At 41.9% G+C, this 19,273-nt stretch overlaps 1 protein-coding gene across 3 annotated transcripts in view; it reads left to right on the top strand.

Annotated features, from left to right (window-relative positions):
• Positions 1-19,273, top strand: part of LOC140202765 (uncharacterized) — a 126,920-nt gene that overhangs the window by 99,771 nt on the left and 7,876 nt on the right. For all 3 annotated transcript variants that reach the window (XM_072268074.1, XM_072268075.1, XM_072268076.1), the window contains 5 exons: positions 1,530-2,027; positions 5,496-5,545; positions 6,577-6,692; positions 8,441-8,600; positions 11,788-11,812. In XM_072268074.1, coding sequence (XP_072124175.1) covers positions 1,530-2,027; positions 5,496-5,545; positions 6,577-6,692; positions 8,441-8,600; positions 11,788-11,812 — 849 coding nt within the window. The remainder of the gene's footprint in view (positions 1-1,529; positions 2,028-5,495; positions 5,546-6,576; positions 6,693-8,440; positions 8,601-11,787; positions 11,813-19,273) is intronic.

The raw sequence follows: 19,273 nt of genomic DNA on the forward strand, positions 1-19,273 counted from the left end.
TGGAATTCCACCCTTAAAGAGATCTTCACTAGGCATTACTGAATAGAGTTTATCTATTTCTTTAATCCTATTAGTAATCAGTAAAAGTTCCGCCATAGTTTTCCTTCTTGAACCTACTGAATATGAAATTATCTGTCCTCTAGAAAAGATTTCATCATATCCCAAATAACCAAATTTGATATTCCCTCAGTTGTATTCAATTCAAAAAATAGAGAAATTTGTTCTTTAATAAAATTTACAAAAGTTGAAGTTTTGAACAATGAAATATTAAATCTCGACTGAGGTCTGTAAATATTATCAGAAAATTCCAAAGTTAGTTTCATAGGTGCATGATCTGACAACACAATTACATCATAGGCACATTCAACAACAGAGGGCACCAATCGCGTATCCAAGAAAAAATAATCAATTATTGAATATTTATGATATACATGTGAAAAAAAAGAAAAATCATTTTCTTTAGGAAATTTAAATCTCCAAATATCGACCAGACCGTATTCTAATACAAAAGAGTTAATACAAGTTGCAGCTTTATTAGGAAGTGACAGATTGGTGGACGATCTGTCAATCAACAGGTTAAGACAACAGTTAGAGTCACTGCCCATAATCAACTTATATTCATTTAAATTCGGCAATACAGAAAATAGCTTCTTAAAAAAATCGGGGCTGTCCGTATTAGGTGCATATACACAAACCAAAGCCACCTTTTGACCACACAGCAAACCAGTAACAATTAAATATCTTCCAATTAAATCAGTAACAGTATTAAAATGAACAAAACGGTTTTTAGAATTAATAAAAATAGATACCCCTCTTATTTTATTTACTGATAAAGAATGGAATAAGGGTTTCTTCCAAAATTTAAAAAAGCAAGTTTCATCTTGTTTACAAATATGCGTCTCCTGCGCAAAAATAATATCTGCATGAAGTATTTTTAATTTCTTAAAAATCTTTCTACCCTTAATAGGTTGGTTCATACTGTTTAAATTCCAAGATATTATATTGATTTTATTGAGATCCATATTTCAAATTTAATTTTAAATTTCTATAAAGTAATCTAACGCACAGGCGCAGCCTAAATCGGAAGAAAGGTCGAAGCTTGACTCGATCAGAAAGAGCAGCAAGATGATTGACAAAGAGAAACCCCTCAGGACTGACCAGTCAGAAAAAAAACCCATTAGACCCACCTACCTCCCCCGAAAGCCCAGAAATCGTCCAATAGGCAAATGACTTGCTAAACTATTGACCCTTAACCCCTGTCTCCAGATGGCAGCTCCATTTACAAAGTAAAAAAAATTACCACCACCAAAAAGGCATAACAAAGAATACATAAAGAAGTAAAGGAGTCATTTATTTTGGAATATGTCAGCCAATACATTCACTGTCACCAAAGGCACTTGTTTCAAAAAATTGGGTGCAGCTCATCAGGTCATTGGTATTTATTGGCTTTTGGGTTCATTGACTTCTCAACAGAAGCATATTGAGCCCCAGAATTCGCACTTAACTCTGAGTTATCTCTTTTCCTGTAGGTGGTGTTTATCGCATTCGCTATTGGCCCAAACTGGAACAAACGGATAATCAGAATCAAAGAGATCAGAAAGATAACACCAGTGTTAGTCAGCTCTTTCCTGAAGCTGGAGTAATTTGTGATATGTACATTCCATTACTGCATTTAGGCACTATTAAGGAAAAGGTTTCCCCAAAAGCAAGAGTGATACCAACAAAAGACAACATTATATGTGAATCGTTTTTCAACAAGATTGACATGATACATGGCACCATGGAAGCTCTGGGTTTATCACATCTCATAGACAAAGATTATATAGCTAACTTCAGGAGCCAGGTAAAAAATGCACATGATTGTTATAGAGCACTTATAAACAGCTCCTGTGGCTCTTTTGAAGCAAAAGTTTCACCGACACATGATAATAATGCGGAAAGGGAACAACCCGGTGAACTTCAGATAGATGAGAAGGAGAAGCATATACACGCCCTGCAGCTGTGCTTCCTTCTGGCTGCAAGAACTGGTAAGGAAAAGCTCACTTCTCCTGCATTCCTGACTGTGTAACTCTGTGTGTGCCTATTGAGTGGATGGTTGATGCTAGTCCTTAGACTGAAAATGCTGTCCACATCCAATGTGTTGGAAATCTGCAATAAGAGCAACAACTGCCAGAAATTCTCAGCAGGTTAGGTAGCAGGTGTGGAGAAGAGAAAACAGAGTTGATGTTTCAGTTCAATGACCTTCTGTCAAGTATTTAGATAAATTTGTTGCATAGAGACAAGGTAAAGGGGGAGAGAGAAAAAAAAACAAAATTTCAGGCACTAAATCCATTAACTCCCAACTTAAACCTTCCTTAGATTGGTTTTGTTTCTTTATTGTATCCCTACCACTCTCATTGACCTTGCTCCATCTCTTACCATCTATCCTGCGGGACGTATTCCCAAGGATGTTGCATGAATTGAAGGACTTTAGTTATGGGGACAGATTGGATAGGTTAGGCTTATTTTTCCTGGAGCATGGATGCTGAGAGGTGGGTTGATGGAGGCATATAAGAATATGAGACATATAGATCAAATAGACAGCCAAAATCTTTTTTCTATGGTAGAGAAAATTAAAAACAGAAAGGCTTAGAATTAAGGGATATGAGGAGTGAATTATGTCTGGAACTTGTTACCAGAAAAAGTGGTAGAATCAGATACAAACACAATCTTAAAGAAGCATTTAGGAAGACACAGAAGTAGGCAATAGACAAAAAGGTGCAGTCTCAATATGGGCAAGTAGGATCAGAGTAGATGGGCAAAAAGTGGATATGGATAGAAAGATAGAAAACCTACAGCACAATACAGGCCCTTTGCCCCACAAAGCCATGCCGAACATGTCCTTGCCTTAGAAATTACCTAGGGTTACCCATAGCCCTGTATTTTTCTAAGCTCTATGTACCTATCCAGGAGTCTCTTAAAAGACCCTATCATATCCGCCTCCATCACCGTCGCTGGCAGCCCATTCCACGCACTCACCACTCTGTGCATAAAAAAACTTACCCCTGACACCTCCTGTGTACCTACTTCCAATGTGTGGGCCAAAGGGCCTGTTTCCATGCTGTAAAACTCTTTGACCTTATGACTATATCCTTTCACAAGTCCTTTGGTCTCTCCTCTCCTTCCACTTTTAACTGTATATTAATGGCTTAAGTTCATCCAGTGAGAAGAAGGATCAGCGACCTGAAATGTTGACTCTGTTTCTCTATCCAGATATACTGCTTGAACTGCTCAGAATCCCCAGCATTTTCTGTTTTTATTTCACGTGATATATTGATCTTTCTTGTTCACTTTCTTTGAAGTTGCCGAGTGAGTTGGATGCCTGAATCTATCTTCAGTCCTTTCTTATTTCTACTAACAAATGTTCATAATTCCATAAGATAAAAGAATCAAAAGTGAAGTCTTTCCTCTCCAATTTAATTCAGCACACGTTGTTAACTACCTATACCAGTGGTATGAAGCTTGCAGTAGTGATGATGGAAAAACTGCTGGTACAGTGTTTACTGTTATAGCACTAAAAATTATAGCAGTTGTGGCACTTCAATACAAAGAAGTTTAACCTGGAAGTTGCTACACTGAGATTAACAGGGCTCTGAACTATGTTGGTCGCTAGTTGCAAAATTAACTTTCCAGGCTGAGGAGGTACATGCAATTCTTCCCAATAACTGAAGAAGATTTTAATGGAAGACTTCCATGTGGATGTAACAGATCTCAAATAACTTGTTGTTTACAAGGACTTTTAATATCTTTCCAAATGCTTGTTAATATAGGAGGACTTTTAACCACTTTTCCAGGACTTTTTGAAATCTCATCTTTTAAGTCAGTTTCTCCTCTTCAGTACCTGCAGATACATATTATAATATGGCAATCCAAAGGCTTGACCAAATAACAGAGATAATTAGTTGAGTATATTTTCTCTGGTGTTACATAACAATGCAGTGATGGTGATCATAATCAATAATACTAGCTCTGCAGTGGTAGACATAGAGTCAAAAGTCATATAGTACAGGAACAGACCATTCAGCTGAACATGTCTATGCAGACCAAAGTATCTTCCTGAGCTAATCCCACTTGCCTGCATTTGACTCATATTCCTCTAAACCTTTCCAGTCCATGGAACTGCCCAAATGTCTTTTTAACTGTACTGCCTCAACCACTTCCTCTGGCAACTCATTCCATATCCCCACCACCCTCTGCATGTAGAAGTTGCCCCTCGGGTCCATTTTAAATCTTTCCCTTCTTACCTTAAACCAATGTTCTCCAGTTTTTTTTATTCCTTTTCTCTGGGAAATTTCTGCTAAGTATGTCTTAGATTATGAGGACACTCAGTCCTCGTTTATTGTCATTTAGTAATGCATGCATTAAGAAATGATACAATGTTCCTCCAGTATGATATCACAGAAACACAAGACAGACCAAGACTAAAACTGACAAAAACCACATAATTATAACATATAGTTACAACAGTGCAAAGCAATACTGTAATTTGATAAAGAGCAGACCATGGGCACGGTAAGAAAAAGTCTCAAAGTCCCGATAGCTCCATCATCTCATGCAGACGGTAGAAGGAAGAAAAACTCTCGCTGCCATGATCCTCCAGCGCCGCAAACTTGCCGATGCAGCAACCTGGAAGCACCCATCCACAGCCGACTCTGAGTCCGTCCGAAAATTTCGAGCCTCCGACCAGCCCTCCGACACCGAACACCGAGCACCATCTCTGCCGAGTGCTTCGACCCCGGCCCCGGCCATCAAGCCAAGGATTCGGGGCCTTCCCCTCCAGAGATTCTGGATCGCGCAGTAGCAGCGGCAGTGAAACAGGCATTCAGAAGTTTCACCAGATGTTCCTCCGTGCTTCTCACGTCCATCTCCATCAAATCAGGATTGTGCACAGCATCCTACTTAACAAATAACAGATATTCATTCTGGAGTGGCCACTGTGCACTGCATCGCGCCGCCATCTTGCAGCAGAACATCAGATTCTTTTCATTCAGAGGGAGGTTGGAAGGCCTGACATGCTGCCTGTGGGTGGTGGAAGAGATTCACAGGTGGAAGATTAAGAGCTTCGAGCATTTGCACTACCCAGACAACGAAGGCTATGGATCAAATGCAGGCGAATTAGAGTTGGTGTAGATGGATCAGCATGGGCAGAGTGGGAAGATGGGCCTGTCTCTGTGCTAGGAATCCATGATCTCATTGGTGACTCACTAAAGACTTTTGTATTGTCAAGCTGGCCCTCCCTGCAGAAAACTGGAGGCAAGAATCCAGTAAGCACCAGTTGTTTGTTGACTAGTAAAAAGGATTACCTAGCACCCTGGTGGTTGCAAGCCCTCCTGGGAATTCAGGGCTCCTATAGATCCAAGCGTAGCTGTGTTTCTGGGCATCTGGTGGTCTGGTGACATCAAAGGCACTCATCTTTACAGCTTTGAGTCATGGTCTCCAATAATTCTATGTTTCAGATAGTCCTGGCAATGGAGCAGGAGCACTGATCTCCCAGAAGGATTGCTTTGTGAGTACTTTATGTGAATCAGTTTTGCTCATTTGAAAAGTTACTCCTTTCTCTGATGAGCAAGGTATAAATCCTTATGAATCCCCTTTCTTCTTGAGCGTCTCAGGAAACGTGGCCCCTCACTACCAGCCATTGGTTCCGTGGCGATAAACCCATCTTACTAAGGCTTCGTACGTATAGGGTGTTGACAACTTTGGTCCCGCCAAATCCATGAGGTTGGGATGCCTCACCCACCCGAACCCTGGTTTGTGTGAATGTTGTGTGATTTACTGCCCCCAGCAAGAAATAACAGATCGTACATCGCATACAATTAAACAAAAGTATATTCAAGAATGTTAATTTAAGCAAACAGTTATTAAATGAAAGAAAGAAAAAAACAAAAAGGGCCACTTACTCATATACAGTCAATGTGCTCTTAAGTTGGAGCTGATCTTGAACTTGACTGTTACTCACGCGCTGGACCCTCAGTCTGGGTGAAAACACACACCACCTTACAAATGTCGCTCGAAATCTATCTCAAACAAACAGGTCTCCCACAGGAGTATTGGTTCTTCCTTCTGAATCCATTCATCTGCACATAGCACCTTGTGCAACAGGGACAGCATTCTCAGCCACCTTTTCCTCCTGTCTTCTTCCAGCTCCCACCCACAAAGCCTTTCAACCCAGCATTCTCCAGGACCTTCTCCCAGTTCCACTGACAACACATTCCTGTTGAATAACAAGCCTCTTATCTTAGCTCAACCCAAACATGTTGACAGCTGAATCAGACTGCTCTTACAGAACTGCTAAAATGGAATACCTACAGTATAGCACTAAAAATCTTAATTAGGGTGTTACACTTATTTACCAAAAAGGATTTGGTCTCATCAGCCAAACCACAGATGGAGGTGTAGTTGATCAGGCCCTCCACATGGAAAGTATTGGAGGGATTCAGAGTAGGAGTAGCAAATGGTACCAACTGAATGAGTCCACTGAAAGTGAAATGGCCTCCTTTTATCCCATAACAGTTCTAAACATTGTTCGTTTTACAGGTGGGAATAGGCTACAATGGTTTTCCAAAAGGAAATCATCGTGGTGACTATCTGAGTTCCGAAAGTTCAACATCCAGCCTGCTCATCTGCGCAGAGGCTAACACTCTTTGTTTCAGGTGAGTCATAAGGTGGGGGGGGGGAACAGACATTTTCCCACTGTGTCTATGCCAGTCATTGGGTGTCCATGCACACTTATCCCCTTTCCCAACACTTCATCGGTTAGCCTCTCTGCAATGCCATTCCAGATGCTCCTCTAAAATAAGGGAAGAAATGGTGCAGGGGTATAAGATTTCTCTGGCATTAGCATTTGTCCTTGGGCATGTGGGCCCTGTTCTGAACTGATTCCATGACCTACAGACTCACTTTCAAGGACTCTTTACAACTCAATATTACTTTTACTTGAACCACTTGTCTTCATTTGTACATTGGTTGTTTGTCGGTTTTTGTCTGCTTATGTATAGTTTTTCATAAAATTCTGTTGTATTTTTCCCTGTAAATATATGCAAGAAAATGAATCTCGAAGTAATATATGATAACATATATTAAGGGGCCACTTTATTAGGTACCTACTGAACCTAATGAAATAGCTACTGACTGTATGTTTGTGGCCCTCTGCTGCTGTAGCCCATCCACAGAGATGTTCTTCTTCACACCACTGTTGCAATGTGTTATTTGAGTTACTATTGCCTTCCCATCTGTTTGAAATAATCTAGCCATTCTCCTCTGACCTCTCTCATTAACGGGGCATTTTCACCTACGGAAGTGTGAAGTGGCCTCTCAGTGTATATGTACTTTGATAATAAATTAGCATTGAACTTTGAACTCTACCAGATCATTTCTCAACGGTACTGCAAACAATCCCATTGTCAATATCTACCATGATGCCAAAGTAAACTCATACATCTATCTGCACATGTTAATATTTCACTATCCTAACTTGTTCATGTGCCTATCTAAATGCCTATTAAACGTAGCTATCATATCTGCTTCCACCACCTGCTCTGACAGCACATTCGGAGGAGGCTTTCAACTGAGGGGCAAGTAACCTGGGATCATAACTGCCAACATCCACCACCCCTGCATTTCCACATCCTTCCTAGTGGATTCAGTAAAGCAACATCCAAACAAGGTGGAGGAGGGACCTTGCTGGACCCCATACTGATGGAGAAACTCACTAAAGTGGTAGAGAGAAATATGGAGGAGAAACTCTCCCCGTGACTCAGAAACATCGAAAGCATGCACTTTTGCAAGATTCACTAAGATTTTAGTGGATGGGAGGGCTTGAGTTATGAGGAGAGACTGGATAGGCTGAGACTGCTTTTCCTAGAGTGAAGGAGGCTGAGGTGTGACCTTATAGAGGTTTATATAATCAATGCAGATGGATGTCTCAGACTTTCTTTCCAATGGTCTAAAACTAGAGGGCATAGATTTCAAGTGAATAGGGATGGATTTAAAAGAGATCACAGTGGCAAGCTTTTCACGTGGAAATTGGTGGATATAATGAATGAGCTGCCAGAGGAAGTGGTAGAGGCAGCTACAATTACATTTAAAAGATATTTGGGTAAGTTCATTGATCAGAAGGGTTTAGGGGGATAAAGGTCAAGGGCAAGAAAATGGGACCTGCTCGGGAAGGCGCCTTGGTCAGCATAGGTGAGTTGGGCAGAAGAGCCTGTTTCTTCATTTTACAATTGGATTCCTGAGATTTGGGTAATGGCTGAGACCTCATTATTCATGTAGGGAGGCATTACACATCGAGACTGACAGAGGGCTCTGGTGCTTAACTCAGTTTGGTCTCTGCCTGTATCTCTCCTGCAGTTGATGCACACTGCCTGAAGGGAGAACATTTTCTATGTTTGTTTGACAGGTATAAACAGGATCTGCAAGAAGCCACCCTGTATACCAGCACCTACCCCTGTCCTAAGTGCATGAAGTTAATAGAAAACGTTGGAGGCATCACAAAGATTGTTTGTGTTAAGCCCAAAGATGGTGAGCATTTGCCTCCAAAGGACATAACATGTTGGATGGTAAGTGCCAATAGGAGCAAGAAAGTCAAGTTCCCATTAAAAATCTGATTTATTCAATAACTCCTTCCTCCTCTGTCACCTCTTCTTCCCCCTCCCAAAACTTTACCTCCTCTCCACTTTCATCCTTACACTGTAACAAAGCAGCGCCATTCAATGTCCTCAGTAACAAAAAACCATTCATAATTCAGCAGAAAATACAAGCAAATCCATGAAAAAAGCTGTTTTTATTTTGACCACTCATGTACAACAATGGTCTTGATGCCACTATACTTCCACATATGAATATAAGAAACAGGAGCAGGAGTAGCCTATCTGGCTTGCCAAGTCTGCTCCAGCATTAATAAGATCACAGTTGATCTGGCCGTGGACTTGGCTCCACTTACCTGCCTTTTCCCCATAATCCTAGAGTCTGAAGGCTGTCCCATCACTTTCCCCTTCAATTTGGATAAAAACATTCATTAAGCACAAATGATAGGGACCAGAAATAACAGCTAAACTTAATATTACCCCCACAGAGAAATTTTATTTTAGGTAGAATCTAGTTTACACAGGTTTGTTTATACTGAAATGACTCGCTTGTGCATTCACTGATATGTGCTGATCTTGGCTTTGCCTTGTAGTCATCTGTGGTGTATTACAGGAGTGAAATAGAAAACTTCTGTCTCAATGGCAAACAAGAGAAAATCTGTAGATGCTAGAAATTCAAGCAACACACACAAAATGCTGGAGGAACTCAGCAGGCCAGGCAGCATCCATGGAAAAGAGTACAATCGACGCGTTGCTGGCTGAGACCTTTTGCAGGACTGGAGAAAAGAGATGAGAAGTAGAGTTAAAAGGTGGTGGAGGGGAGAGGAAAACACAAGGTGATAGGAGAAACCAGAAGAGGGAAGGGTGAAGTAAAAAGCAGGGAATTTGATTGGTAAAAGAGATACAGGGCTGGAGAAGGGGGAATCTAATCAGAAAGGACAGAAGACCTTGGGAAAAAGAAGAGGAGAGAAGCAACAGAGTGTGGTGCTGGGCAGGCAAGGAGATGAGGTGAGAGAGGGAAAGGGGGATCAGGAATAGTGAAAAGGTGGCATGACCAGATTTTTGAGAAATCGATGTTCATGTAATCAGGTTGGAGGCTCCCCAGACGGAATGTAAGGTGTCGTTCCTCCAACCTCAGTGTGGTCTCATTGTGACAGTAGAGGAGCCACCTTATATTCACCTTACACATTGCTCTTCCCAGTGCAGCTGAAAGAAGGACTGGAGTGCAAGAGAATGAGAGATCTTGTAGAGGTATAGAAAATTATTAAGGATATAGAGGGGCTGAATGCACACAGGCTTTTCCCCTCTGGTTGGTCAAGACTAGAACTGAAGCTCATAGGTTAAGGGTGAAAGGTAATATATTTAAGGAGAATCTGAGGGGGATCTTCTTCACGCAAAGGGTGATGTAAGTGTGGAACAAGCTGCCAGTGGAAGTGGTAGATGCAGGTCCAGTTGTAAAATTTTATAGAAGTTCAGATGAGTACATGGATGAAAAAAATATGCAGGGCTTCTGGTCTGGGTGTAGGTGGGTGGGACTAGGCAACAGATCTGGCCAGTACAGGCTAGATGGGCCAAAGGGTCTGATTCCCTGATGTAGTACTCCATGCTTCCTATGGATGACAATATGTTTCTTTCTCCTTTTCGTCCATGCAGAATGCCTTCAAGTATGTAGGTGAGGACAGTGTTCGACCTTGCTGTGGGATGTGACTGAAACAGTGTATGTGTACAAACTCACTAGTGTCCCGCATGCAGGGACACCAACTGGTTGTCAATCCAGTGTATCAAAGATCTGATTGTGTGCATGCTCATCAGCAACTATTTCTACATTCTGGCTGATGCCATTTGCGGCATCAATCTGCCTTCACCAAAAAATGCTCCACGGAGGCTTGTAATCCTTCAAAATCATAATGTCTTGGCTGTACACATACACATTGAACTTCTTCACTTTTAAGATGATAGCTAAACATTGTCGATTTATAATTGATGTTGCCCTGATTTAGAAAGAGACTCTGAAGGAACAGTTACCCACACAATGAGTCACAGTTGCACCAACACTGTTAGACGACACTTTCGAAGGGCAACAACAACAGCTTCACTGGATCACATGGGAACAAGAGCCTGTGAACTCCACAGCAGCTTCCACTCTATTCCTTTGCCTACGCCCATTTGTCCTAGATTCAGCAGCTTGTCCAGAAGCCCCAACATGACTTAAATTCATTGGGGAATCCTTTCTGGGCCTTTGAGTTGGTCAGACAAGAAGCATCCAATGCTGCTTTCACCTTGTTTTCTGCTGGGAGGAATCTTTCACTTCTCTTCCAATTCTTGTATACCTACCATAGATTGCTATTAAGCATGTGACCTGCCAAAGATTGTGGAGATTCTGGCTTCCTGTTATCTAGGGGACTCTCAGGTCAACCAGGGGAAAGGGTAACCTCCTGCTTCTCCTCCACCTATCCCACCCAGTCTTTTTCCCTCTCCGTCTTACACTGCTTCCAAACCCTTTTCACCAGTCCTTCCCTGGATCACCCTTCTCCTTACATTCACCATCTCCTTTCCCATCCCACTGCCCCCTCTCTATCCTCTTCCCTCTATTGTACCTCCTGCTCCCTCCACAAACCTTTATCTCTCATCTTTACTGCCCTTTTCCTTCCTATCCTTTTTCTCACCTCTGCACCCTTGCTCCATCATCTTTATCCCTTCTCCCATCCCTCAAAATCACTAGCTGCATCATTGTGCCACCCTTTCTGTGGCTGCCCACCTGCTCAGGGTGTGTTTGATTTGGTTGAATAATTTAATAAATTATAATTGTGGGAGCTCTATATCTCCTCCAATAATATTCTAATTAGTGTACCTGTATGTCAGATGCTTTCCCAGAGCTCTCTGTGTATCTGAACTGGGAGTATGTCAAATGCCTCAGACATAAGCTGCACTTACAGTATGTTCATCAAACTTTGTCCTAATCAACTGAGAAACAGATCAGATGCTTTGAAGTAATTGTTGCACTGGCAGTGACACACAAGTGATAAGGCGATACTTCTGCCATGACATCCAGCAGTGATTCATTTGCCAGATAATTTAACTTATAGTTGTTTAATGTGTTTCTGTACATTGTTCTGTGTTTATGACTGACCCTCTCTATTCCTTCCTTCTTCTACAACAGTGGAAACCAGATACGGGCATAACAGGTAAGAACTTCAAACAAAAAAACTATTTGCCCCTGCAAACCACCTCTGAAATAGCTCCCAAGCCCATCAGCTCGGGGCACCAGGTTGTGATTTTTGTGCCTCCTGCTATCAGCACTCCAGAAACCAGTGAAGCAAATGCACCTCAGTTTAATCTTCCCTTAGTCTCCCCTGTTCTAAAGAAAGCAGTCATTCCCTATCTGACCATTCCTCGTAGTTACAGTTTTCCGGTCCTGGCATATCTGCATAAAGTTCTTCTGCACCCTGTCCAGCGCAAACATTTTTATGTAAGCTGCTTAACTTGTTTTGTATACAGTTCTAGTATCACGTTCCTGCTCTTCAATTATGTGCCTTTTTAACTATTTCATTGACTGTTCCTGCTTTAAAGATATGCTGACATTGTCTAATCCGCCACAGATTTCATTATATCACCTCACATTATTCTGGATTAAACTCCACCACTGTCCAAATCACCAGACCAGCTTTATCTTCCTGTGACTACAGCCTTCTTCATTGTCAATCACTCCAATAATTTTTACATTATCTGTAAACTTTCATTATGCCCCCTACATTGAGAGCTAAATCACTAACATTACACTAAGCACAGGACCAAACAGTAAGGCCCAAGATACCACAGTGGTAACTGGGTTTCAGTCATAAAAGCACCCAGCAACCACCATTTTTTCCACCCGTTACTGAGATTATTTTAAACCATCATCCTGCTAAGTCTCACACACAAAATGCTGGTGGAATGCAGCAGGCCAGGCAGCATCTATAGGAAGAAGTGCAGTCAACGTTTCTCTACTCCCTTTCTTGAACAAAGGAATAACATTTGCCACCCACCAATCATCTAGTACTACTCCTCTGTCCAATGAGGATGAAAAGGTTATTACGAAAGGCGCAGCAGTCTCATCCCCCACTTCCCGTAGTAACCTGGAATATGTCCTATCTTGCCTGGCAATTTATCTATCCTAATGGTTTTCAAAAGTTAGAGCAAATCCTTTCTTAGTGTCGACATGTTCAAGCATAGCAGCCTGCTTTTAGCTGTCCTTGCAAACGTCAAAGTCCTTCTAAATGGTCACTACTGAAGCAAAGTATTCATTAAGGACCTTTCCTACATCCTTCATCTCCAACCACGTGTTTCCTTAATATCCCTGATCTCAGTCTGGCCGTCCTCCTGTCCTTCACATACATGTAGAACATCTTGGAGTAAACCTATCACCAAGGCCTTCTCTTGCTTCCTCCTAGCTCTCCTAAGTCCACTCTTGAGCTCCTTCCTGGCTATCTTGCAACACACTAGAGCCCCGTTTGATCATTGCATACTAACCCTGAATTCAGCTTCTTTCTTCCTCTTGTCTAGTTGTTTTCACTCTCTTGTCAACCCTGGTTCCTTAAGTCTTCCATTCTTTCCCTGCCTCAATAGGATAAATCTGTCTAGAATTCCCTGTAAGTGCTCCCTAAGCAACCTCCACATTATATCCCAGGGGTTTTTCATTTTTGTCTCGTCTGCAACTTTTTCCAGTGACACAGTCGACACCATTCAGGAGGCCTCATGCAGGTCGGGGAGCAAGAGCTTTTAAAAGAGGAGCTTTCATGGGATTTTGGCCTTTTTCAGTGGCACTGTGATTTATTAGCAAAGTCAAATAAAAATAAGGCAGGGACAAATGGAGCAAATGGTAAGTGGACCAGTGTTAGCGTGAGGAGGCTTTAGGTCATCAGGCTACAGTGAGAACAGGCTTGGGCAAGGTACTTATCTGCTAAGTTCCTTCTTCATTCTTCATTCTTCATCTGTTAGTACTGTACATAGAGCAGTGAGAATGGCTCCAGGGGCTGAGTTGTGTTCTTTGTGTGAGATATGGGAATTCTGGGAAACCTCTAGCTTCCTGGATAACTACATTTGCACCGAAATGCAGCTTCTCAGAACTGTGTCAAGGAACTGGAGCTGCAGCTCATTGACCTTCGGCTCACATGAGAAACTGAGGATTTGAAAGATGGGAACTACAGGGAGGTAGTCACCCCTGAGTTGCAGGAGGCAGGTATATATATGGGTGATGTCAGGAGAGGGAAGGGAAATGAGTAGCTAGCGCAGAATACCCCCATGGCCGTTCCCCTCAATAATAAGTACTGTATACTGATTTTAATACTGTTCAGGGGGTTGACCTACCAAGGGTGGGGGAAGAACCCAATGCACCAGATCTCTGGCACTGTGGCTCAGAAGGGAAGAGGGAGAAGAGGGCTCCAGTAGTAATAGGGGATTCCATAGTTGGAGGAGTAGACACAAGATTCTGTGGACACAACAGATGTCTCCCAGGTGCCACGGTCAGGAACGTCCTGAATCAGGTCCATGACATTCTAACAAGGGAGGATGTGCAGCCAGAAGTCTAGGTACATATTGACACCAATGACACTGGTAGGAAAAGAGAGGAGGTACTGACAAGAAAATTTAGAGAGCTAGGTAGAAAGCTGAAAAGCAGGACCTCCAGAGTAGCAATCCCTAGATTGCTGCCTGTGCCACACGCCAGAAAGGTAAGAGTAGGATGATTTGGCAAATGAATTTGTGGCTGAGAAACTAGTATAGGGAGCACGGTTTCAGATTTCCGGATCATTGGGATCACTGCTGGGAAGGGTATGACCTGTACAAAGGGATGGGTTACACCTGAACCCAAGGGAGACAATATCCTCGCAGGCAGGTTTGTAAGAGCTGTTGAGAAGGATTTAAATTAATTTAGCAGGGGGATGAGACTTGGAGTGAAAGGGCTATTGGTTTACAAGCAGAGTTTCAAAGTGCATTTATTATTAAAGAATGTATAAAGTATGCAGCCTTGAGATTTATTTGCTTACAGGCAGTCACAAAGCAAGGAACCTGAAATAACCCAATTTTAAAAAATAAGACCAAACCCCCAGTGCCCACAGAGAAAAAGGAAAAAAAAACACAAAAAAAAATCACATAAACAATAGAAATGAGCAACAACAGCATTCTGAACCAAACTGAGTCCATAGATCCAAATCCCCAGAGCAGCCTGGAGTGGGCGAAAAGCCTCAGTATTCAGTTCATCACATTAATGAGGAAAATCGCCACAAAGTTCGCAGGCTCAAAGCACAGCAACTGAGCGCAGTCTCACAGTTTTAGCATCGTGGAGAGAGAAGCCCCGAGACTATTTGGGCCAGTGTTTAAATTGACAGAACCTTTCACCAGGACTGGCCCCACTGCCAGGGGATTGCTCTGGGCCTAGATTTCACTCCTAAGGGAGTTGTTCTCGACCTCTCCAAATCGGCTTGTCGCCCAGAGTAATCCAACCTTGCCCGACTCTCAACACCCTTCCTTTCCGTAAGACCATAAGATATAGGAGCAGAATTGGGTCATTTCATCATGGATAATCTAATTTTCTGCTCAGTCCCAATCTCCTGCCTTCTAACCACCGCCCCCCCCCCCCATTATCCCTTCATGTGCTGACCAATCAAGAATCTATCAACCTCTGCCTTAAATATATGTAAAAGCTTGGCCTGTGGCAAAGAATTCCACAGATTTACCACTCTCTGGCAAAAGAAATTCCTCCTCACCTCTGTTCTAAAAGAACACCCCTCTATTCTGAGGCTGTGTAATCTGATTTTAGATTTTCCCAACATAGGAAACATTCTCTCCAAGTCCACTCTATCAAGGCCTTTCACCATTCAATAGTTTTCAATTAGATTACCCTTCATTCTTCTTAAGTCGAGCAAATACAGGCCCAGAGCCATCAGACGTTCTTCATATGACAAGCCATTCAATCCTGAAATCATTTTTGTGAAGCTCCTTTAAACCCTCTCCAGTTTCAGCACATCCTTTCTAAGATACAGGGCCTAAACCCGCTCACAATATTCCAGGTGAGGCCTCACCAGTTGTTTTATAAAGTCTCAACATTACATTCTTGTTTTTATATTCTAATCCTCTTGAAAAGAATGTTAACATTGCATTTGCCTTACTCACCACAGACTCAACCTGCAAATTAACCTTTAGGGAATCCTGCACAAGGTCTCCCAAGTCCCCTTGCACCTTAGTTTTTTGTATTTTCTTTCCATTCAGAAAACAGTCAACCCTTTCATTTCTTCTACCATAGTGCAGGACCATACACTTCCCAACACTGTATTCCAGGACCATACACTTCCCAATACCGTATTCCATGACCATACACTTCCCAACACTGGATTCCTTCTGCCATTTCTTTGTCCATTCTCCTAATCTGTCTAAGTCCTTCTGTAGCCTTTCTACTTCCTCAAAACTACCTCCCCCTCCACCTTTCTTCGTATCATCTGCAAACTTTGCAATGAAGGCATCAACTCCATCATCCAAATCATTGACATATATTAAAAAAATCGGTCCCAACAAAGAGCCTGGTGGAACACCACTAGTCACTGGCAGCCAGCGAGAAAAGGCTCTCTTTATTTCCCTCTTTGCCTCCTGCCAATCAGCCACTGTTTTATACATGCTAGAATCTTTTCTGTAATATCATAGGCTCGTATCTTGTTAAGCAGCCTCATGTGTGGCATCTTGTCAAAGGCCTTCTAAAATTCCAAGTACACAACATCAACCAATTCTCCTTTGTCTATCCTGCTTGTTACTTCTTCAAAGAATTCCAGCAGATTCGTCAGGCAAGGTTTTTCCTTGAGGAAACCATACTGACTATAGCTTACTTTATCATATGCCTCCAAGTACCCTGAGACCTCATCCTTAATAATCGACTCCAATACCGTCCCAACCACTGACGGTAGACTAGTTGGCCTATAATTTCCTTTCTTCTGCCTCTCTTTCTTCTTGAAAGTGGCGTGACATCTGCAATTTTCCAGTCTTCTAGAACCATTCCAGAATCTAGTGATTCTTGAAAGGTAATTACTAATGCCTCCATGATCTCTTCAGCCACGTCTTTCGGAATTCTGAGGTGCACACCATCTGGTCCAGGTGAAGTATCTACCTTCAGACCTTTCACTTTCTAAAGAACCTCCTCGCTAGTTATGGTAATTCCACACACTTCATGCCCCTGGAACTTACGTCATACTGTTAGTGTCTTCCACAGTGAAGACTGATGCAAAATACTTATTCAGTTTGTCTGTTGTTACGTTGTCCCCTATTACTATCTCTCCAGTATTGTTTTCCAGCGGTCCGATATACACTCTCGCCTCTCTATTACACTTCATGTATCTGAAGCATCTTTTGGTATCTTTTTCAATATTATTGGCTAGCTTACTTTCATGTTCCATCTTTTCCTTAATGACTTTTTTTAGTTGCCTTCTGTTGGTTTTTAAAGGCTTCCCATTTCTCTAACTTTCCACTAATCTTTGCTCTTATTATATGCCCTCTCTTTGGCTTTTATATGGGCTTTGACTTCTCTTGTTAGCCATGGTTGCGTCATCTTTTCTTTATAATACTTCTTCCTCTTTGGGATGCATATATCCTGTGCCTTCTGAATTGCTTCCTGAAATTCCAGCCATTGCTGCTTTGCTGTCATCCCTGCCAGTGTTCTTATCCAAACAATTCTGGCCAACTCCCCTCTTATGCTCCGGTAGTTCCCTTTGCTCCACTGTAATACTGATGCATCTGACCTTAGCTTCTCTAGTCTATATGGGCCAGCATTTAGTTTCTACAAACAGCGAATTCAGAAGTACTGTGCAATGAGACTGTCAGGAAGGACAGGGAGATGATAAGGCAAAATTGCAGTTGGTGAGGTGAGTTGCAGTGCAAAAGGGTAACAGACACAGGACTGAAGATGTTATACTTGAATGCACACAGTATATGTAGATGATCCTATCGTGTATTTAGAGATTGGGAGGTATAATGTTGTGGGCATCACTGAGTCATGGCTGAAAGAAAATTATAGTTGTAAGCTTAACATCAAGGATACACATTGTATTGAGAGTTCAGGCAGGTAGGCAGAGGGGGCGGTGTAGCTCTGTTGGTAAAAAAAAAATGAAATCAAATCATTAGAAAGAGGTGACATAGAATTAGAAAGTGAGAATCCTTGTGGGTAGAGTTAAGAAACTGCAAGGGTAAAAAGACCCTGATAGGAGTTGTACACAAGCCTCCAAATCAGAGCCAGGATGTAGAAGTGCAAATTACAATGGGAGATAGAAAAGGCATATCAAATGGGCAATGTTACGATAGTCATGGGGGATTTCAATATGCAGGTAGATTGGGGAAAATCAGGTTGGTGTTGGATCCCAAGAGAGAGAATTTGAAGAATGACTGCAAGATGTAATTTAGAGCAGTTTGTGGTTGAACCCACTAGGGGATCAGCTATTCTGGATTGAGTGTTGTGTAATGAACCAGATTTGATTAGGGAGCTTAAGTTAAAGGAATCCTCAGGAGACAGTGATCATAATATGATAGAATTCACCCTGCAATTTGAGAGGGAGAAGCTAAAGTCAGATGTATTAGTATTACAGAGTAAAGGGAATTAAAAAGACATGAGAGAGGAGCTGGCCAAAGTTTATTGAAAGAGGAAATCAGCTGGAATGACAGCAGAACAGCAATGGCTGGAGTTTTGGGGAGCAATTCCAAAAGCACTGGATAGATACATCTCAAAAAAGAAGCATTTTAAAGGCAGAATGATGCAATCTTGGGTGACAAGCAAAGACAAAGCAACATAAAAGCAGTAGAGGGGGCATACAACAGAGCAAAAATTCACAGGGACCGGGAAACTTTTAAAAATCCACAGAAGGCAACTAAAAAAAAGCCACAAAGGAGATAAAGATGAAATATGAATGCTAACTAGCCAACAAAATCAAAGGAGATACAAAATATTTCTTCAGCTCTGTCAAGACTGATAAAGAGGTGAGAGTAGGTATTGAACAGCTGGAAAATGATGCTGGAGAGGTAGAAATGAAAGACAAGGAAATGGTGTACAAACTGAATAAGTATTTTGTATCTGTCTTCACTGTGGTAGGCACTAGTAGTATGCCAGAAGTTTGAGAGTGTTGGGGCAGAAGTGAATGCAGTTTCTGTTAGTAGGGAGAAGTTGTTTGGGAATCAGAAAGGTTTGAAGGTAGATAAGTTACCTGGATCAGATGGCCCAGGCTTCTGAAAGAGGTAGCTAAAAAGATTATGCAGGCATCAGTAATGATATTTTAGGAAGCGATAGATTTTTGCATAGTTCCAGAGTACTGAAAAATTACAAATTTCACTCTACTCTTCAAGAAGGGAGGGAGGCAGAAGAAGAAATTATAGGCCAGTTTTCCAGACCTCAGTGGTGGGGAAGATGTTGGAGTCAATTGTTAAGGATGTGGTTTTTGGGAAACTTGACAGCGCATGGTTAAATAGACCAAAGGCAGCATGGTTTCCTTGACAGAAATCTGGCCTGACAAATCTGTTGGAATCCTTTGAGGAAATAACAAGCAGGATACACAAAAAAGAATCAGTGGATGTTGTGTACTTGAATTTTCAGAAGGCCTTTGACAAGGTGCCACACATGAGGCTGTCCAACAAGATATGAG

This window comes from Mobula birostris, chromosome 9, assembly GCF_030028105.1.
Source record: "Mobula birostris isolate sMobBir1 chromosome 9, sMobBir1.hap1, whole genome shotgun sequence".
NCBI lineage: Eukaryota > Metazoa > Chordata > Chondrichthyes > Myliobatiformes > Myliobatidae > Mobula > Mobula birostris.